Genomic DNA, 22,579 nt, shown 5'->3' with positions numbered 1-22,579 from the left:
AATATATTTGGCTTCAGTATTTTTTTTTTACTTATTTATAAATCTAAAAAAAGTAACTCAAAACAATTAAACTTTTCTAAACATTTTAATAATTAATTAGATATTTGGCTTTAGTCTTTTTTAGACATTAAAAATGATCACAGGGGACAGGTAACTCAAAACAATAAAGTTTTAGTCATTTTTTCTGGGTTATTTTTCTTTAAGATAAAATAATTATCTTCACCGGCCACAGCCATAATGTCATATTTTTACACTAATAATATTGTGTAGGATTCCGCCGAACACCAGAATCCATAGCCACTTTAGCTGTTTTGATGTGGGTTATAACCTCTAAAACTCGTCCCCTTGTCCACGGTTTTTTTACTGTTCCACATTGAATTATTTAATTGCACATTATAATTATTCTTAAAGCCACTGTCGACAGACATATTATTTATCACGTTTTCTCTGTTAAATTCACAAATAACTGCGCAATTTAGCAATACAATTTCTGTATCCGATGCCATTGTTGTTGTTATGTCAGACAGCGTCACGGTATTGAAAATAGGAACTAAAAACTGTCAAAGCGGCGGGTAATGACACGCTGTTTTACATTACGGCTAGCCGTATTGAAGAACGTTTGGCGCCGAATACATTCCAGTGGATTTTCATTCAGCGGTATTCAATCCGGCTAAACGTTAAGCCGCCGTATTACAAAACAGAGCTGTAATGCAATATGCCTAGCTGTAATGTAAAACGGCGGATTATACAATCTGACTGCGACATATCTATAGTATATTTTATTTTTAAGATATTCTATGTTTTATTTGAGAATCAAAAGCCTTTATCATCATTAGATAATTTAGTTTTCACTATAGTAACACGACCCTCAGTAACTTACCAGAGGCAAATGCAGGGCCGGATCTCCCACATTATTCTTTGGGCTTCAGCCCAGGGCCCCGTGGATTCAAGGAGCCCCCAGCTAAGTCAATAGACGATACTGCGGAAAGAGTATAGTAGGTGAGCCCCTAAGTAGTATTCGCCCAGGGCCCCCTAAACTCACGGTCCGGCCCTGGGCAAATGCAGGATCCAACGTACATTTCCTACCAGGTGCCTTGGCTAGACAGGTTGGGGGAGCCTGATGTTCGCATTTCTCCCTTAGTCGCCTCTTACGACATCCACGGGAAAAGTGGGCGTGGTCCTATTCTACTACTCTGCCACACAGTTACCTAAAGTCCGGTCGCCGAGCACATAGAATTTCGTCCAATGACTGCGACGGGCGGCCGCAGTGAGTGCGAGTGCGACAGCAATATAACAACACGAGAGCGATAAGGATGGGTAGCTTGGGGTCATTGGACGAAATTCTATGCGCTCGGCGACCGGACTTTATATAGTGCGTCACATTTGGCCAAAAAAGTGGGACTAAATTCATTGACAAAGGGAAAACTTGTTTGAAATGAAACTTCATTTTATTTAACACGAAATAATACATTATATTGATTTAAAATTACCTTTATTACACTATTAGTCCATTTAATTCGATCACGTACATCATAGACTTCTCATACTTAAAGCTACTTTTGATAATCACAAAAATACAAAAAGTAATACAGTTTAATTGTAAAATATAAAATAAAATTGTATCATTATTTGAACTACAACTTATTGATAATAATAATAACAATAAACTGTTCTACAGTTAAATTGATAACATTGAATCAAATTGCAGATCTTAATTAGTAAGTTCTAACTATTTTAAAGTTAGGAATGCATAATAACAAAATTGCGTTTTATTTACATTCCACAATTCTGGAATCTAATCCAAAATACTATTCCATTGATTATGAAACTTATCATCAAAGCATAAAGTTCACTGCTGTATCAAGACCCTCTAATTCACCTGAGGCAAATGGAAGAACGAAAAGAAATGAAATTAATACATGTGGTACAATTACACTGGTGAACTGAAATAATAACATTTTGTACTAAATTACATAAACATTCGTATAATAAATCTGATGCTAAAAATGTGTTAACAAAATATTGCACAAGAAGCTTCATCAAATGATCGTACCACAAAAATAACGCTCAATTTCCAGTGTTGCCTGCACTAAAAATAAAAGTGACAGCACATGCTTGCCAGTCACAAAAAATACATTTAACCAAAAGTTACCAGCAATAAAAATGGGTGAAGTTCAGTATTTTTTTATTAAACCTAAGATAGAACTAAACCGTCATATCCCAGTTGGTCTGGGTCAGGACACTCCATCCTGCTTTTGACGTGCTGCAGCGTGTTGTGGAAATGAGTGGTGATTTGTTCCACTTCTTCTGATTGGTCCAAGTTGGCTAACTCTTCGCGGATCTTTTGGATTACCTGTTGAAAGAATTGAGCAGTTAATTTACGTCCAGATTTAGAGGTACACATCTTTAGGTTTGTAGTTAATACATCTGACAGAATTTGTAATTTTTTTTTTTTCAAGTTTTGTTACTGACACACACAGCTGCGCTTGTAGCCGCTTTCTTCAAGCAGTCAGCGCTAGACGCCTCTTACGACATCTAAATATCTAAAGTCTAAAGTTTGAAGACGAATGCCCGTGTATTCACAAACGATGCTTGCTTAAGTGAAACAGTTTATAGATTTTTTATTAGTATTCTTTTCATTAGTATTCTTAATAAACGTAGTCTTATCATCCTTACCGATTTACCGCCTTTTGTATTTATCTGTGCACTAATATTACTATTTATGTATGTTTATCTAGACAATTTTATGCAGCTTAGTATTTTATTTATTTTAAAAATGGTCCGTGACCCTCACTCGGCATGGGGCACACTGAAAACCAGCGCCGTGGCCTTCGTCACCGTGGGCCACGGCATATGCTGAGTGGGGTCCCGTTGCAGTGGGCATCTTGTTGGTGGATGGGTGGCACTGTTCAGTTTACTCTTGTTTTTATTTTTTCTTCTTCCATTATTATGTGCCACTGTCATGTCTATGTAATTGCCTGTATTTGTGTGATGTCCATTGTAATAAATGTGTCTTTCTTCTTTCTTTCTTTCTTTCTTCAAATTGTTCGTGTGATCCTGTGCGTCTACGCGCACTGTGAGACCTTATAGTAATGTTTGTGAATACGGGTGGAAGTCTCTGACAATACTACTCAGCTATCTTAGGTCCAATTGATGTCATCTTGGTTCACCTATACAGGGTGTTTCTTGTAAGGTGTCAAGCCGAAGGCAGGTGATAGGTGAGGACTAGACCTATCGATTTCACCCCCATGTATGTTCTACGATTTTTCGTAGTTTAGAAGTTATCATTAATTTTGTGATTTTTTCAAATTTTATGACGTAGTAGGCTTTAATTTTTTTCATCTTTTTTTTGGGTTGACTTTTCTCAGGTTTCTTTTTTTTGACAGATTTCCTATTATTTGCAGATGTTTGAAAAAAATAATCGCCTTCCTATCTTTGATGCAAGATACAAAATTTTTGCTAGAAACATAAAAAATAAGCTTTTAGCAGAACATTCTAAAATTTTCAACTTAAAAGTTTAAAAAAAAAAAGAACTTCCAAAGGTCCAAAATAATTTTAAAAACTGCGCAGTTTTCTGAACTTTCATAATAACACAAAAGAACATGTACTTAATAGGCCATTATTTTCTGTAATCGCTTCACTAAAGTGGTAAGTCGGAGATTCCGTTACATGTTTTTGACTTTCTTAGGACTAACTAATGTTTGGAATCCCCTAAGTTTACGTTACGTAGAACACATTTAGAGACAATAACTGAACAGAACATTTTTTTATCCAGCTCTTGCCCTTCATCTGGTATACAACAGGGAATATGAAAATATTGATGAACTGCGGACAAAGCTGACTGAAGCACAAAACCACATTAGAATGCAAGAAGAAGCTTTTGTAAATTTACGAAGAATTTTTTTGCGTCGTTGTCGAATGTGCACTCAGGTCAACGGCGGACATTTTGAACACACACACACACACACACACACACACACACACATACACACACACACACACACACACACACACACACACCACACACACACACACACACCACACACACACGTACACACGCACACACACACGCACACACACTAATAGGTAGGTAAAACAAATTTTATCGTAAAGTAACAATCACCACTGTGGTCTAGTGGTAAGACCACCTATTTAGGACAGCCAATTCCTCGGTATAGGATTCCGGGTGAAGCTCGCTGATCATTCGTCAGTTTCCATCAGGTCAGATGAAGGGCAAGAGCTTCCTCGTTGTGGATAAAAAAATGTTCTGTTCAGTTATTGTCTCTAAATGTGTTCTACGTAACGTAAACTTAGGGGATTGCAAACATTAATTAGTCCTAAGAAAGTCAAAAACATGTAACGGAATCTCCGACTTACCACTTTAGTGGAGCGATTACAGAAAATAATGGTCTATTATAGTCTATCCAATATAGCTTGATTAGAATGACGGCTGTCAAACGAATGTGACTAGTGATGGGTATGTTTCGTACGGTTCACATAGATGTATCGATAAGTTTTCGAAAAAATGATATAAAAAAATGCACCCAATTTTTCTTCATATCTTTATTCATAAAAATGACAATTATGATTTAAATTTAAAGACAGTAAAATTTAAAATTCATGTCAAGGGTGTACAACCTAAGTCGTAGTCATTATCATCAGTGTTCTTCAGTGGTTTTTTCCTCTCGCTAGAGGGCGGTGGGCATCTCTTCTAGAGCAACGGTGCTATGAATACCCAAAAAATTACCGGTGATTGATTTCCGATGTTTGATTGTTTAAGAATTAAATGTTTTTTGGTTTTTAATAGTGAACATTTAGAAAAACGTATAACTTGACTTAAATATGTTAAAAAATTAGTTAGAAAAAATTTTTGTTAAATATGTTAAAAAAATAGTTTTAATTTAATATGACATTTGTCGATATGTCCCAACACTAACATTTTTGTAACTCGAGATAACCTTGTAGAGACGTCGTTAATACTCTAGCTTGATTTTTATAATTTCGAATTACTACTTATTGGTGTAATTTAACGCTGCATTTACACGAAATTATCATTTTTATTGGAAGAACTGTCGTCGAAAATATTGTTTGTAGGTCAGACGTGAATTATTTCTTGTCCGCTAATATTTAGCTCTCATTGAACGCTACTACAAAGTTATGTCGTTACTTTTGATGGCAGCTGTCATTCTAATCAAGCTATATTGGATAGACTATAAGTACATGTTTTTTTATGTTATTATGAAAGTTCAGAAAACTGCGCAGTTTTTAAAATTATTTTGGACCTTTGGAAGTTCTTTTTTTTTTCAAACTTTTAAGTTGAAAATTTTAGAATGTTCTGCTAAAAGCTTATTTTTTATGTTTCTAGCAAAAATTTTGTATCTTGCATCAAAGATAGGAAGGTGATTATTTTTTTTCAAACATCTGCAATTAATAGGGAATCTTTCAAAAAAAAGAAACCTGAGAAAAGTCAACCCAAAAAAAAGATAAAAAAATTAAAGCCTACTAGGTCATAAAATTTGAAAAAATCACAAAATTAACGATAACTTCTAAACTACGAAAAATCGTAGAACACACATGGGGGTGAAATCGATAGGTCTAGTCCTCACCTATCACCTGCCTTCGGCTTGACACCTTACAAGAAACACCCTGTATACTTAGCAGGGTAAAAAACTCCGATACCGCGATTCAGGATTGTAGGCGCGGTGTTCATTACCATAGTAACTCCTGTGTCAGCGCCATCTGTTGGTTAAGGACGCATTACTCACAGCGTCAATGAGGTTGGTGGTCAAGCTCGCGTTGCCCCTCTCCCGTAGTAAGGCGTATCTGCCCAGTAGCTCAGCTAACAGCTGCGCTTGTACGCCGCCGTCCATGCACTGCTGCGCCACACGCGCCGCTTTCTTCAAGCAGTCTAACGCTCGGGATGCGTCGTTTAGGGGCCACTGTAAGTAACATTCAGATATATTTTAGTCATTTTGTTGGTAAAAAAGTATAGCGTCTCCAAAATCATCAACTGCCAGTCATTGGACACTTAAGAAAGTTATTGGACAGTTATTTACTGAATTAAAAATAACATTTCTATTTCAACAACTGAGAGATTCCGACTGACTGACTGATGGAGATAAAAGGACGTTTTTTTTTTTAAGGAATATTCATTGTATTTGAAGGAATATTCATTTTAGGAAAATTCAAGGGTTGTTTTGTCCAATGACTGGCAGCGTCCAATGACTGTCGGTTTACCCTAGTAGAAAAATAGTATAAAATGAAAAAGAGATAACATTGTGTCATTGCGAAACGGCATCGAGTTCCGTATGTAGGCTAAGGTACAAAACTGAACCTCATCTATTGCCATTCGTAAAAGTCTACAAATATGCCAATAAAACCATTTTATGTAACTTTATTTTTTCTCATTATAGTAACAATATTTAATGTAGCGGTTCATGAGATACAGTACACGACGAAGGTAGTTTAATAATTATTAATAAAGTCCGATCGATTGACACCCTTTCGGAGGAACCCTAATATTTTTGGACTAAACTCTTCCTCACGCCTCTAATTTGAAGGCTCTAACTTTGCATAATATTCCAGCTAAACAATGCTTTTAAATGTCTGTGCTTACCTTTGTCGGCCGTTTGGTGTAGTGGTTCAGAACGGACTACTATGCCGAGAGGTCTCGGGTTCGATTCCCGGCCGGGCAGAAATTAAAACGATAAATTTCAATTTCTGTGACGGGTCTGGGTGTTTTCTATGTATAATATGTATGTATTTACAAAAAAAAAGTATTTAAGTATGTTTAATATGTTTATATCCGTTGTCTAGTACCCATAGTACAAGCTTTGCTTAGTTTGGGACTAGAGGCGCAGTGTAAAATGTCCAAGGATATTTATTTATTTATTTATTATTTACCTGTGTGCCGTCCTTAGCCCCCTTCCAGAAGAGATGCGCGCACAGCGCCACGGCACGGCTCTGGTCGGGTTTCTTGAGCAACTTGCTGGCCGCGAGAGCGCATTGAGTCCGCATCGGCTCCGCGTTCTCCGCTCCTGGTGGAAATATAATTTGAGAACATGTAAACACAAATGTTTTATTTATGCTAGATTTTTAACCCTTCAGATGCTGACGATAATGTATGTTTATGCCGTGAAACCCTAAGGGCCCTCGCCCACGGCGACTTTTTGTAACGATGCAGTCGCGAGTTTTGTAAACGCAGAAGTCGAAAAAGTCACCGTGGGCGAGGGCCCTAAGCGGTCGCATGAGATTGAGATCGCGGTAACAATTGATTTCTATTGGGTTTGACGCAGATCTATTCGCATTTCGTCACGAATTCAAAAATGGTCACATTTGCATTTTGTTTCATCCGCAAAATGGTCACACTCATGACTCAGTTAAAAGTTGTTAAACATTTTCAACCTACAAGTTGAACTATGGTTTAAAAAATGGTAGGCTTCATATGTACTTGAAGGGCTACTGTTATTGTAATAATAAATTGTTAAATAGCATTCAGTTATCATTGAGTAGCATAAGACAAACCAAGTCATTTAGCTGAAACGAACAAAGTCTGGAAATTATCTATATCTATACTTATAATAAATCTGTAGAGAGGTCAATTCTGTACATGAAATATATTTTCAACCGACTTCAAAAAAGGAGGTTCTCAATTCGACCCGTATGTTTTTTTTTTTTTCTATGTTTGTTACGCGATAACTCCGCCAATTATGAACCGATTTGAACAAATCTTTTTTCTGCGTATAGGTAATACCTCAAGGGTGGTCCCATTTAAATTTAATAATAGAAAAAACAACCCCCAAGGGTGGAAAATTGGGGATGAACTTTTTTATACGCAATATCTCCGCCGATTATAAATCAATTTGAACGATTATTTTTTTGTTGAATAGGTATTATCAAAAGGGTGGTTTCATGCGAATTTGAAGAAAATATTTCACCCCAAGGGTGGAAAATTGGGGATGAACTTTTTTATACGCAATATTTTCAATTTTTAGTTTTTTTTGTGTTCACGCATTTGAAGTCGGTTTTATTTTTTAAAAAAAATTATCAAAATAACTATCAGGGGGTGATTAGTGATCGATAATTCGATACTGATGCCAAAAATGCAATCAGTAAAATTTTTGTCTGTCTGTCTGTCCGTCTGTATGTTCCTTATAGAAACAAAAACTACTTGACGGATTTTAACGAAACTTGGTACAATTATTTTTCATACTCCTGGGCAGGTTATAGTATACTTAGGAATTCCCCCGGGAACAGGAATTAGCGGGAAAATCCTTTTGTATAAAAAATCTAAACCGCTTAAGTTAGACGCTTGAAATTTGGCATGTAGGTACCTTAGTAAACTTAAAGCTTAGTTACAACAGGATATTGCAAAATTCTCACGGGAAAGGGAGTTACCGGGAAAAAACATTTGTATGAAAAAATCTAAACCGCGTAAGATAGATGAAGGGGGTAAAACGGGATCCACGCGTACGAAGTCGCGGGCGGCCGCTAGTCATCAATAAAAATTAGTTTTTTGACTTACCGAAACATCATCAATAAAAATTAGTTTTTTGACTTACCGAAGCAGTTAATCTGCTCAAACGTAGCAATAATAAGTGTTATAGCAGCCAACTGCGCCTTGCTATCCGATATCTCGTCTTCATACAGCGAGAAAGCTTGCGATAGGTACTCGTAAGCTATCGTCTCATGGTTCGCGAAACCTATTTCGCTGATCGCTAGTGCTCCTTGAAGATATAGCCTGGGGAAACGTGTGTTAAGATAATGGGAACTGCTTTGCAAATCTATACTAATATTATAAATGCGAAAGTAACTCTGTCTGTCTGTCTCTCTTTCACGCCTAAACCACTGAAAGCGCTGGTAGGGCCCAAAAGATAAGGAGACATGTAAAGTGCCCCATAAGGGCTACCTTTTCTTTTTTTATTATTTTCTATTGACGTTCATAAGTGCCACTTGTGGTCTAAACTGAATAAATATTTTTTGATTTTGATTTTGATTTTGACTGAACCGATTTTGATGAAATTTGGCATAGAGATAGTTTGAGTCCCGGGAAAGGACATAGGATAGTTTTTATCCCGGTTTTTGAAACAAGGACGAGCGCGATAAAGTTTTTCTGATAAAATACCACGCGGGCGAAGCCGCGGGCGGAAAGCTAGTTATAAATAACTTGAAAAAATCGAACTGCCTAAGGCGGGAATTGAACCCACGACCTTCCGCTTGCCGGGCGACTGCTCTTCCAACTGAGCTACTTAGACACTAGATGAACCCGTCGAAATTTTCAAATGTAATACCACAGAATAATAATAAGTACTACCAGGCCTGTTCATCTCCGCGAGTTTACATCGAAAACAAAACACGCACGATGGCCCACCTACAGGATACTATTCGACAAGGCCTCACATACGAGCGAACATTGACTCACGCACGCGTATTCTTGTGTATGATGGAAGAAAATAAAGAAAAATTAAAATGGTGTACTAAATACTGTGCAATATTTAACTGCCTAAATAATAATAAAAACACAGAATGTACTGTACTAATACATTTTTTTGAATACCTTCGCGAAGTAAAACTTCTGTACGTAGTACTTATTATTATTCTGTGGTACTACGTACAGAAGTTTTACTTCGCCAAGGTATTTAAAAAAATGTATGCTCAATGTCATTAACAATATGGTGTAATTTAGCCTGTCTCAAGAGTCAAGCACCATTTTGTTGACAAACGTCAGTGATCGGCACTGCGCCGAAGCTATAGGGCTGACTTCGGTAAAATGATGTGACGTGAGGTGCCAAACTGCGGAAAATGGCGGAGGAAATACATGATTTAGCATGAATTATCATGAATAATATTAACTACTTATTTACCTCTTAGTGTCTTGAGGCAACTTAAAAAAGTACATTCTGTGTTTTTATTATTATTTAGGCAGTTAAATACTGCACACTATTTAGTACACCATTTTCTTTATTTTCTTCCATCATACACAAGAATACGCGTGCGGGAGTCAATGTTCGCTCGTATGTGAGGCCTTGTCGAATAGTATCCTGTAGGTGGGCCATCGTGCGTGTTTTGTTTTGGATGTAAACTCGCGGAGATGATACGGCCAGCGTTTGTATCATCAATGTTGGGTATACCTACCCTTAATCATGTAACAGAAATATTGTTGCAAATATTTAACTGTCAGTTAAGATATTGGGAACTGCGTCAAGTGAATTTGGACCTTATGGTAAAGATATAAAGTACAAAATACGGTACCTCAAGGGCAATTCAGCTAGCTCAGCTTTGGCCAGCATTGTGATGGTCTGGTGGCAAAATTGGAAGATCTTCTGGCATTTCTTCTCCCACATTTCATCCTGCAAATAAAACACGTATTGAGCAATGAAAAAAAATAATTTTAATAATGTATGGAACTTAAGGTCAACACTGTGACACATTAGTTCAAACTGGTGCGATTTTTATACTAATACTAAGTTCCAAATCTCAATCAGTGAATGTACAGTCAGCGTCAAATAGTTCGTGACACCCAAAGTAACCAAAAAGTTCATAAGTCTATGTTACAATGAGGATCATTTCGATTTTTAGCTGTGAATGCAGATTTATAAGTCTAAGAAATCCTTAATATACAGTCCAAAAATTTTTGTTCTAAAAATTGACGAAGTTATGGCCAAATTACTAAAAAAGTTCACTGACCGCCCGGCGCGGGACCGATGACGTCACTATATCCGATCCGAACGCTGACGGCGTACTGCGTGGATAGAAAATATTTTTTTCTAGCCAAACTATCAGTTTAAGGGCTGATTTTTCAATCGGCAGATAACTTTTAACGGAAGAATAAACTTGTCATTTTGACATATCTCCCATATTAAAACTGTCAATGTGCCAAACTTTTCTTCAGTTAAAAGTTATCCGACGATTGAAAAATCAGCCCTTAGAGAAAAATCGCAAAAAATCCATACGCTCATACGATTCAATGGAACGCGGAGACGCGATTAGGGTCTCCGCGGTGGTATATTTGGCGATTTATTCAAATAAAGTGTTCATAAGTGTTGTTAGAGTCATATCTTCGTCCAAGTAAAATATAAAAATGTATAAATATTAATTTATTTACTTCTAACAATAAGTATAGCTGAGGCAGATACACTCTGCCTAGGCTACAAGCAAGACATTGCTATGAAGATCATTTCGATGTACACGCAATACCTACCTGTTATTTAGTTTTTCTGAGTTAAACCTACGTACCTACCTATCTATTCGCCGTTCTCATGGGCGGGCCAGCTGCTCCCTCCTGGAAATCTATTTAATCTTAGCCTAAGCCTTTTTTCGGCGTATAGGTAATACCTCAAGGGTGGTCCCATTTAAATTTAATAATAGAAAAAACAACCCCCAAGGGTGGAAAATTGGGGATAAACTTTTTTATACGCAATATCTCCGCCGATTATAAATCAATTTGAACGATTATTTTTTTGTTGAATAGGTATTATCAAAAGGGTGGTTTCATGCGAATTTGAAGAAAATATTTCACCCCCAAGGGTGGAAAATTGGGGATGAACTTTTTTATACGCAATATTTTCAATTTTTAGTTTTTTTGTGTTCAAGCATTTGAAGTCGGTTTTATTTTTTTTAAAAGTTAATTATACTTTTTTTGATGAATAAATGTTATTAAAAGTTTTTTTCTAAAACTGATAGTTTAGCTGGAAAAAAATATTTTCCATCCCAATAGTACGGCGGCTGCGCTCGATTCGGATATAGTGACGTCACGCGGCCCTGCGTACGTTGACTTTTAGCGGCAAAAACGGCCTATGTTTATTACTTAATATCTTCGTAAGTAATGGTCCGATTTGGATAATTCAAAAAGATATAATATCTTTCTTATGTCTTAAAGATTAACGTAGATACTAGTTTTATTGAATTTTCTACAACAGTACTGATCCTCATTGGAATAAAGTTGTGTTGTCAACTTTTCTGCTTCATTGCTTTATTCTATTATTGTAGCAATAAAATAGAATAAAGCAATAAAGCTAAAAAAATTGACTGACCGGGAAACTTAAACCTAACCCTCTTTAAAAAGAATAGTTACTTTTTCTTTATCATCTAGTATAGCAACATGAGCTAATGTCTGTTACCCAGTCTTTTCAATAATTACCTGGTCTTTCAAGTCCTTATAGGTGAAGGCAAGCCTGTAGGCGTGAAACACGATAGGCGGGAAGGTGTGTTGTATGCGCCTAGCCCCGCCCCCTTGCAAAGCTTTGCGGGCCGCGCTTAGGATCAAGTACTGTTGGTCCGCCGAGTCTGATTTGAAGTGGTGGATGAGTCTGGAAAGGACAATGTACTTTGAAAATAGCGCTTTTTTTTTCAATCAAAAGATGTCAATTGCTTTGCTCTGCATAAAAAAAAAATCCCCTACGATCGGTCCTTCCTACATAATTATTGCCCGAAACATTCACCAGTAGGCCCAGGATATTATGATATGCTTCTATTGCGCTATTTTAACGATTTTACGCGATAAGCCTACACATTATTTTACCAATGGTCCGTGACCCTCACTCGGCATGGGGCACACTGAAAACCAGCGCCGTGGCCTTCGTCACCGTGGGCCACGGCATATGCTGAGTGGGGTCCCGTTGCAGTGGGCATCTTGTTGGTGAATGGGTGGCACTGCTCAGTTTACTCTTGTTTTTATTTTTTTCTTCTTTTATTATTATGTGCCACTGTCATGTCTATGTAATTGCCTGTATTTGTGTGATGTTTATTGTAATAAATGTATCTATCTTTCTTTCTTTCATTTGTGGCCTAAAATCATCGATAATATTTTAATCTACCTAACCCGGCAGGTCGTCGGTTCTTCAGGTGGGAGTGTAGGCAACACTACGTCTTTTGGTCCGCGGTCGCCACTTGATAACTTTGCCCCAACGGCTACGACGAACTATGTGCCTCGCCCACTGGCACTTAAATTTGACAATTCTAAAGGCTATGTCGGCTACTTTAATTTACGATTATGTACTTTGGTAAGGAAACTCTAAGCATAGCCAACTCTATCACCCTTTGAGTGGCCTTGAGCCTTTTTGACACATGGACCACTGGAATCGATAAAATTTTATGCATGTTTTTATAAAGGAAAGCTATTTAAATCGTACCTTGCTAGCAATCCCTGTTCTTCCATAAAGTCTTCCATATCCGGTTCCTCTGTAGGCTGGTCGGGCTGGTCTTTGACCAACACGTCTACCATAGACAATACCGCCTCCACCTGTCAAAAACAAAGTGTGTGTTTGAGTATGAAAATCAGCGCATTAAATATTGTGACAGTTGTAATAGGCGCGATTTTACAATAAAAATGTATTCTATGCGCTGACGATTGCACATACATTGACGTTGTATTGCCGCCATTGACTTGACAAACGACACTACAAATTAACAAATGACAGTCGTAAAAATGTCGAGCAATTTATGAAAACAGATGACTATCAATCAATGTCTCAACCACGTCGTTTGAGAACAAAAGACTATCGGCGCAATTTTCAGACGACCATTATTTTCTTTTGTAAAAATAAACTGCACTTTTCAACGATACCTACACCAGGGTAAAGATATACTTACGTCTTCAGGAGTAGAGATGCTAGCGTCAGATTCCAGTACAATATTAGCTAAATGGAGTGCTATCATGGTCCGTCCAGGGTGGTTCAGATGCCTGATCAGGGCTGAGTATGTGGACAACTGCACCAGGGTCAGAATGTTCTTGTAATGGTCTGCTGGCAGCTTGAGGATCTTCATCAGCTCCTTGAAGACTGGCGTGTTGTGTTCTAGATGGGTTTTGCCACTGTTGGGGAGATAAATTATTATTATTTAGTTAGACTTTGCGAGGACATCTTCAAAGACATCACTTCTTAGTAAATAGCGAAATATAATTAACTGCACGGGAAAAATGCGTCCTCCACATTATAACATTATTTTGTAACTTACTAAAATAGGCTAAGTGAAAATTCGATTATGGACCCCGGTCTGACAATAAACTTTTTCAATTCAATTCAATAGCGCAAGAAGTAACTTAAATTATCGGAAAAATGCGCATGTAAGAATTGAAAACATTTTATCAGCTAGCAACTAAACGAGCACAAGTTAGGTGCTCTGACACTAGCTAGATCAAGGCAGGCATGTTTTTACTTTAGTATCAATATTATTCATAACTTACTAATTTTCCTGCAGGTCTGCACGCAGGCCTCTACCAACCAGGTAACATGGAAAGCATTGGGGGAGGCCTATGTTCAGCAGTGGACGTCTTATGGCTGAGATGATGATGATGATGACTAATTTTCCTATCATTATTAACAGGTCATTTTCCATTGCAGGAGCACGACCCTCTCTAATTTATTTATTTAGTTTTATTCAGAAAACAAACAGCGTACAAATACATGAATTGCATAGATACAGTGTAGTTAGTCAAAGCCTATAGTTTTCACCTCTTTCCTTCTCTATTTACCTTCTCTCACTGGCCAGACGGATTCGATCGGCGTTAGGGGAAATTTCCTGCATTCAATTGAACAGATTTTCTCTTTTTCCCTCCCTTTATCATCTAAAATATAAATAGGCTATATCTTCTTCTCACCTGTTCTGGTGTATATCCTGGCATATCTTATCCGTGTGCGCCAACACTCGGTCGACGTAGTTGAGTTTGTCCGGGTGGCAGCGCTGGGCTAACTTCAGTAGTGCCAACTGCAAGCTTAGCATGTCTTCGGCAGGCATGTCGGTGCGACTCTAAACATAACAATACAATTGTTTTTTAAGATATTATTTTAATACAATGAGGGTTTTCGCGAACGAAAAATCCGCCAGATGGCAATACGTAGACGCGAGGTCCAAATGCTGCATGATTGGTTATTTTTGACATGACATTGACAGATATGTCAAAATCCACCAATCACACAGCGGTCAGACCCCACATCCACGTCCCGCCATCTAGCGGATCTTTCATTCGACCCTCATTATTTTTCATAGTATCAGGTTGATGTTACAGAAGAAAAACTAACACTATGTTTTACGGCTCAGGGTAAAGGCTTTTCAAGCCAAAAAATAAGCGTTATGTTGATTGGCAAAAGGAAAAGACAAAGAAACTGAAATGATTTAAGAAAAAGCGCGAAAGCCTCTATGTTTAGCCTTTCAATAATATTACGTATCAGAAATTATTTGTTGCGACTTCTTGATGACATGTTTTTGTACTTAGTACAAGAAAATAGGCATATTCATGATATCAATCTTGTATTACCTGAGTAATGGCAGCCACTTGGTCTGAAAACACCTCGAATAGCTGCACCTCTTGCTCTTTGCCGTCTTCCATCACTACACTTAAGTTGATGTTGCCTTCGTTTCTCTGTTTACAAAATAATTACGTTATCAATAATTGAATATCGTTTAAAATGGCATTTCCATACCAATGCCAATCTAAACAAGTGCTCAACGCGCGTTTAAGTGTATGTAATAAGGCCCCTTTTTCTTAAAAAAAAACATTCTGGCCCTGCAAACGGGAATCACCCTGGACTCCTCAACCTTTACTGGTTGGGTTTTATCAGTATTCAAACTATGCACGAATTAGGGTGGATTCGTCCAAACAAGAGTAAATATTAATATTCATCTTAGAATAAATCGTCAGTTATGACATATTTATTTCCCATACTGAAACTGTTCTTCTTCTTATCGTGTCGAAAACAAACCTACACAGCGTCAGCCCAAAACTCCGCCACAAGAAAGGCGTTGTCAGTAGCCTTCATTAAATCTTCCTGCGTGCAGTTGTTTGGGCACGCAGGGCACGAAATCATGTGCTTAGTCGACTGAAACTGTCAATGTGTCAGTTATATCAGGAGTTATTCTCGGATAAAAGTTGGGTCGAATCGAGCCTTACAGTACAGCCAGAATCAGTGATGGGATTAGTCACGAAGGGTGTCCATTCATGATTTCAACTAAAGGACGTCTGTTGCTGGACAAAAACCTGCTCCAAGGATTTCCACGACTGGTCCTGCAGCGTGGGACGTCCACCCACAAGGTGGACCGACGACCTGATAAAGGTAGCAGGAGGGCGCTGGATGCAGGCCGCTACCAAGTGCGATGTGTAAGTCATTGGGGGAGGCCTACGTATAGCAGTGGACGTCCTATGGCTGAAATGATGTTGATGATGGTCCTGCGCTACCCGCATCCAGGTACTTCCCACGACCTTCACCAGATCGTCGGTTCGCCGAGTTGGCAACTGCCCTGAAAGAAAAATGTTTCAGAAGTATAGATGGCTGACTGACCTGACTGTATGTCGCTAGTCTCTCGATGAGTGCTATGATGATGTTCTTGATGTTGACTCCAGGCTGCAGCTCTGCGCACGACTTAAGGAACGGCTGGAGATTCGCCAGGTGGAACTCGTCGGGGAACACCTGGATAGAAAGAATATACGATTGAGGTAACTTGTGTCGACTATGAAAGCTCACAGGCAAGCGACATTATGTCGGTGACTGCTTGTGATAGTGGTACAGTCCTCTCAACTTAAGCTGAGAATTGCATTTGTGTGAGTGCACACCGATAGTGTAGAGTGGCAATCGGCTTGAGGCGCGGCGCGTCCCGCGCATGGTTTAAACCGGTTTATACTAGTTTATAGCAAGCGGCCTGAGGCGCGCCGCGTCCGCCACGCGTCACTTCCCTGCCGCTCACATACTTCACTTCACCCCCGGTACTGGTAGCAGATAGACGTGTAATTTTATGTGATTGTGTTCGAAATATTAGTGAAATGGCTCCTATTGTAAGTGAATTTCCTGTACGAAAACCATTAAGCAGCCAAGTGAAAGAAATTTTATGCAAATTGAATAATTATTAACACAGGCTCTGACTCTGATGAGTCATCAGACGAGAGTGAAGATGAAGATGCAATGAGCCGGAGTAGAAGAGTTATAAGATTCAGTCATTATGAGGTCGAGAATTGTACAGTTGGTCACATTGTGTTTTATGGACTTCCTTTTAATAAAACATTAATTTTATTTGTATGTGTTTTACTAACTGTACTTTTGGCGATCACTCACACAAATGCAATTCTCAGCTTAAGTTGATAGGACTGTAGGCGACGGTCAGCGATTGTAGGCGACTGTCTCCGACACGCGCCTTTTGCTATCATGACATGATACGACGTCGCCGACTTAAGTCGCAAATAGTCGCCGATATACTGTCGCCGATCTGTGAGCTCCCTAAGATGAGAAGTTCCGAGCGCTAAAGCTATGTTAACTGAGGGAACTGTATTGTGTTGTACGAATGGATTCACCGATTCGACTACCGGATTCACTACCCAACCTCGAATCGGCACCATTGAGCTATCGTCACCTGCATTTCTCTTTCACTTCATTCTGCGTCGTTGTTGGACAATGAACTTTATTATTGTTAGTGTTCGTAGGTCCTCATGATTGATATTTACTGTCCGTGGCTTCTATCCGTTCTTAAATAGTTACTACCATCACTTTTTTTTAACCTTTGTTTTGTCACCTGTCATCCGCTTCGCAATGGAGGGAAGTCGAACCTTATATCCTCCTCCTATATTCTTCTGATTAATTTCGTTACGGGTCCAACGACAGTTTAACTTTCCCCCGGGACAAACTTGACCTTCACTGGTTGTTTTATTGGCGGTCAAGCTGTAGATCGTGGCTACACAGGAGTTGCAGCGGTGGGAACGAGAGGTGGGAATAGTCCCGTTAGTCTCACCTGGATGATGCACTCCATGAGATACTCCTGCGCGATAGCGTCCCGGCAGCTGACGACCTGCTCCAGGATTCCGGGAAGCACCAGGCGTCTGTAGTCGTCCACTGTCACTGATTCCAGCTGGGATAGACGGACCAGGTTTGTACCGACTAGAATGCGAAGTTCGGAGCGCTCGCGCTCACGGCGTTCTTTGTCGCTGTAGGAAATAATAAATTCCAATTCCTTATTAGTATATTAAAAGGCGTCAGGAGCTCGATGTCACTCAGCGTTTATCAATCGTAGTACAGTCGCGCATACTGCAATACTTCGGACATGTCTCAAGGCGGGATGACAACTCCATAGAACGATTGGTCGTCCAAGGAAAAGTCGAAGGAACCCGATCGCGTGGCAGGTCACCAATGCGCTGGACCTACCAAGTGAAATCAGCAGTGGGAGACGGCGTATGTGACTGCACCAGACAGTCTGCCAATAGAGAGAGATGGCAGGAGATCGTGCGGAGAATTGTATCCGCCTCTACAACCGATGTGAACAACGCCTTAACGTGACCACGACCGCTCTGCCAAGAGCGTAACAAATAAGAAGAAAATATTAAAAGAGCAGAACAGGACTACACTCACTTTTCTCAGGATGTCGTTAAAATTGAATAAGGGTGAAATATGCGAATATCATGTCACCCCGATCCATTAGACCAAATAATTTGCCAAATGGTGTCACTCTGGATTTACGTATTTTACGTACGGAAACAAGCGAGATGATTACCGGTTCATTGAGCACTAAAGGTTAGATCCTTTAGTCTAGTTAAAGGCCGCATCGAAGGTAACGTTGTGGTCAACCAATGTTTATTGAGGATTAAGTTACACTATGGATAGACAGAGGTATCTGTTTAGCCGTAAATAACTCAATTAATATAATCAGAAATATGGGTTTTAACATCAACTAGTGGTGGATCTACAAAAAGCTACTAGAATTTTAACTAGTAACTAGACTATTAGAATTTTGACTACTGACTGGACAGACGAAATCGCGGGCTAGTTTTAAAAGAGTAAAACGAAAATATTCTTACCGTGAATGACCTTGGTGCTGCATTCTGACCCAGAGTTTGTTCATTTCAGCGAAGTTCATCAATACGAAGTCAATCGCATCTCTCACCTAGAAAAATTACAAGATACAGTATAGGTATCAGGTATCAGTACATTTTTGGATTAGGCTATCTCTTTCGCTCATAACGAGGTGCTGACACGGACAAAAATGATGAATTACCCCCTAAATACAGTTATACCCTGATGAAATATCAAACAGTAACTAAGTAGCGTGGTTCCGTTCCGGCAGAGTAGAATAGAAAACTACCCCCACTCTTCTCGCGGATATCGTAAGAGGCCATCAAGAGAGAAAATATGCGAACATCAGGTCTCCCCAATCCGTCTGGCCAGCAGAGGAGCGTAGGCCAAATCCTCCATTAGCCTCTGGTGAACTAGAAGGTACTGTTCCTGCTTTGGATAACCTAATGATGAACTTTAGTAAGTTCGTTTCAGCTAAATGACGTCCACTGCTAGACAAAGGCCTCCCCCAAGGATGTCCACAACATTGCGTTGCCCGCATCCATCTTTTGTAAGTAGTTACATACAGTGACCGCAGGACCTCTATGGATGAGAGTGGCGGAGGACAGAAGGCAATGGAAGGAGTTGGAGGAGGCCTTTGCCAATAGGCACACCGAAATCTTAGACATTTTGTGAAAGTTTTTTTAAGTGAAGCATTTGTTCTATATAAGTGTTATCCTAAATTCAGAAAGCGTCAAATGTAAAATGTAAAAATGTTTCGGAAATAAAAGGCTTATTATTATTATTATACATACAGTAGAACGCGGAAGTAGGATGATGTTTTGTAAGTAGGATGAAGAGCTGATGGCCGCTGGGGCAGGAAAGTTCTTGAGTGGCGACCACGAGCTGGAAGACGTAGCGTGGGCAGGCCTCCCACTAGGTGGACCGGCGGTCTGGTGAAGGTCGCGGGAGGTACCTGGATGCAAGCGGCGCAGGACCGGTCTTTGTGGAAATCCTTGGGGGAGGCCTTTGTCTAGCAGTGGACGTCTTTCGGCTGAAACGAACGAACGAACGAACGAACAGTAGAAGAAAACTCACAGTCCCCTCATTTTCGTTCTGGGCTTCAGCTGTGTCGGGCAGAACGTTCCTGGTGCACTGTAGTAAGTAGTTCCTCAGGAAGAGGCCGCGAAGAGGGTGTTGCACTCCGCGACACATCTCCACCAAATCCTATAATACATAAGACATTTAACGAACCAGAAAGAAAGAAACTGGCAATTTTTGTTAAAGAATAAGAGTAGGCGGACACCGTTGATTTTTAGTTGGCCGATAGTTGTGCCCAATTTTAAATTGTGTGAAAAATCGGCCAAATCGAATCGGCGTAGTGTGCGCACTCCCATACATGCCCATACTGATCAACTGCCCGACTAAACTATCGGCCGACGAAAAATCAACGGTGTGCGCCTCTTCTAAAGCCCAATAACATTTCTACTGCGCTGTGAAGCCGAGCAAACAATTCCATCTCTGTTCTAATCAATTTCTATAAAACAAAGTAGTGTTTAGTCACACCATTTGTAACTCAAGTACGACTGGACCAATTTTAATTATCTCAGATTTTTTTATTCTTCTCCACCAAGAAAAGTAGAATAATTGGGTATTTTCCACCACTCCCCAATAATTCTAAAGCACAACTTTTTTAAAAAGGCACTTCATTCTGGTCATAAAAACTTAATCTACTATATAAAAATAAGTCGGGTTTTCCTCCCTGACGCTATAACTCCAGAACGCACGAACCGATTTCCACGGTTTTGCATTCGTTGGAAAGGTCTCGGGCTCCGTGAGGTTTATAGCAAAGAAAATTCAGGAAAAATTTCAACAGAAAAGCGGGAAGGGGTAAAACGGGATCCACGCGTACGAAGTCGCGGGCGGCCGCTAGTTAATTTTAAATTAAATGTAAATTCAGATTTTTGGTTGCATTGTAGTAATTGAAAAAAATAGTTTAATTAAGTTGACAAAATAGTGACATAACTTGCTTGTATCGCCTTACAAAATCTATGGGAGTCTCTTTTTTAAAAAGTACGACGATCTCGTCAACACAACTATTAATTTACCTTCAGCAGATCTCTCCTCAAGTTGGTATTAGTCTTGATATACACCAGGCCCACAGTGATGAGCAGATACAGTCTTGGCACGATGTTGCCAGCGTACTGGACAAGCTCGTACAAGTCCGCCACCTTCCGTCCCTTCTGGAACTCTTCTAGAAGGTACAACTCGAGGTGACGGAGCTCGTCTGTTATTGCCATGTCTGTTTATTGTTCAGGTTTATATTGTTTTTGTTAAACAAGTCAGGCTAATCTTTAAGGCCTTGCCACACTGGCGGATTATAAGCGTTTTCAAAACGGCGGAGACGTCACGACTGCGCGGCGAACACGAGGCGGAAACGATGCGCATCCGCGACGTGTTCGCTGCGTCGCCGCTCGTCGAAAACGCTTGCAATCCGACAGTGTTGCATACATACATAGACTAACTGTACTTGTATGTTGAATAAGTATAAAACTCATTAAAATAAATCAATCATGCATGATCATTGATCATAGTAACTCAATATACTGTATCAATTTCAAGTCATTCAATACTCTATTTAAGTTTCACTGGACTGTGTTGAAACAATTAATTTTGGTTTATGATGGTGAATTATAGAAAACTAAATGAAAATAAACTTAGGCATGCGTTGCACCATCATACTTTAACTATAATCATAATAATCTTAATCATTTATTTGCAATTAAATATGATATGCAAAGATGTTAGGTACAGACAGTGAGAATGTTTAGCTAAAATTAGTTATAACAAATATCAAGTCTATCAAACTATACAAACCACCAGTAATAGTTAGGGTTAAAACTGAGGCTGTCCTTCATTGTTTTAAAAGGATACAAAGCTCGTAGTAGCTCTTAGGCGACAGCAGAGACGTCCTCAGCTCTCCGAGCATCGTAGACGCATGCTTCAGAGCGTCCATCAGCTTGGACTTGTCCAGACATCTCTTCATTTGAAAGGCCTGTAAAAATTAATTTACCTAATTATTGGTTGAAAAATCATTAATTATAAATGATCCAATTGAATTTAAGTATAATAAGTAGCAAGGCTAGAGGAGTAATAGTTAAGCTGTGTTTAAGTTTTATTGTTAAGTTGTAAGTATTAAGTATGTTTAAGGTTTATTTATTTAATATGAAATGTAATAAATAATGAACTATTTCCTGTTTTATTATAAGCAAAATAAATATACAGTCTTATAAGACTTCTATTAATTTATATAAAAAAATGTTAAACATTATTTATTGCACCACAGCTATTCTTCCAGACAAGTTTATACATTTTTATCAATAAAATGTTTACCTACTTACACGCCTACTTCTACCACTGGATATCATGGAGGTAGTAACTGTATTTACCTGAACTTTGACAACATTCAAAGCTTCTTCCAGAAGCTTCTCCTGCTCCTCCACGGGGGAAGCCTGGTTCGTCATTTGTGCCTGCACATAAACAAGCAATTGATCACTATAAAATACAGTTCCGGGCACGATAAGAAGCAATTTTGTAATCAACTAACAGTGGACCAAATATACAGAAAAGGGTGGTCCATATGCGCCATTTGAGCTAATACGGTGTTGGTTAACAATAGTGCAGTTCGGTAACGCACCTGAATGTACGGTAGCGGCAAGCGAAAGCTGCTGATAAGCGAATTCTCATAAAATTTTACGAAATCGTAGGTGTTGTTGATCGCCCTCGCCAAAGAGCATAAAAGAGGCCCTCGCCACAGATTAGAGAGTATGTCT

The 22,579-nt window shown here is 39.1% G+C and overlaps 1 protein-coding gene and 1 long non-coding RNA gene across 3 annotated transcripts; one reads left to right on the top strand and one right to left on the bottom strand.

The window, feature by feature from the left end:
* Positions 1-1,446: 1,446 nt before the first annotated feature.
* LOC135082829 (vacuolar protein sorting-associated protein 35) lies at positions 1,447-22,527 on the bottom strand. 2 transcript variants are annotated; one of them, XM_063977594.1, is made up of 18 exons: positions 22,444-22,527; positions 22,196-22,276; positions 21,681-21,801; positions 20,855-21,048; positions 19,845-19,973; positions 18,773-18,858; positions 17,713-17,905; positions 16,275-16,403; positions 15,254-15,358; positions 14,597-14,745; positions 13,591-13,810; positions 13,131-13,240; positions 12,140-12,308; positions 10,252-10,349; positions 8,562-8,740; positions 6,904-7,037; positions 5,766-5,939; positions 1,447-2,353 (listed from the first exon to the last, which is right to left on the bottom strand). In XM_063977594.1, exons 2-18 carry the CDS (start codon positions 22,268-22,270, stop codon positions 2,195-2,197), a joined length of 2,424 nt encoding a protein of 807 aa, XP_063833664.1. In that variant the 5' UTR covers positions 22,271-22,276; positions 22,444-22,527; the 3' UTR covers positions 1,447-2,194. The 2 variants fall into 2 exon arrangements, with proteins under 2 accessions (XP_063833664.1, XP_063833663.1); XM_063977593.1 differs by lacking the exon at positions 22,444-22,527 and adding an exon at positions 22,354-22,433.
* LOC135082830 (uncharacterized) lies at positions 16,411-17,000 on the top strand. Its single transcript, XR_010259492.1, has 2 exons — positions 16,411-16,765; positions 16,846-17,000. It is a non-coding gene; the product is annotated as an uncharacterized LOC135082830 (long non-coding RNA).
* Positions 22,528-22,579: the final 52 nt, after the last annotated feature.

Source organism: Ostrinia nubilalis, chromosome 22, assembly GCF_963855985.1.
Source record: "Ostrinia nubilalis chromosome 22, ilOstNubi1.1, whole genome shotgun sequence".
NCBI lineage: Eukaryota > Metazoa > Arthropoda > Insecta > Lepidoptera > Crambidae > Ostrinia > Ostrinia nubilalis.
The sequence above is the reverse complement of the archived record's forward strand: the minus strand, read 5'-3'. Positions and strand labels throughout refer to the sequence as shown.

Coding starts and splice junctions, on each gene's coding strand:
- LOC135082829 (XM_063977593.1), bottom strand. CDS start 22,395: ATGGCGCATATGGACCACCCTTTTCTGTATATTTGGTCCACT. Junction 18,859..19,844: donor AGAACGAAAATGAGGGGACT/GTGAGTTTTCTT, acceptor TAATTTTTCTAG/GTGAGAGATGCGATTGACTT. Junction 13,241..13,590: donor GCATCTCTACTCCTGAAGAC/GTAAGTATATCT, acceptor TGTTTTTGACAG/GTGGAGGCGGTATTGTCTAT.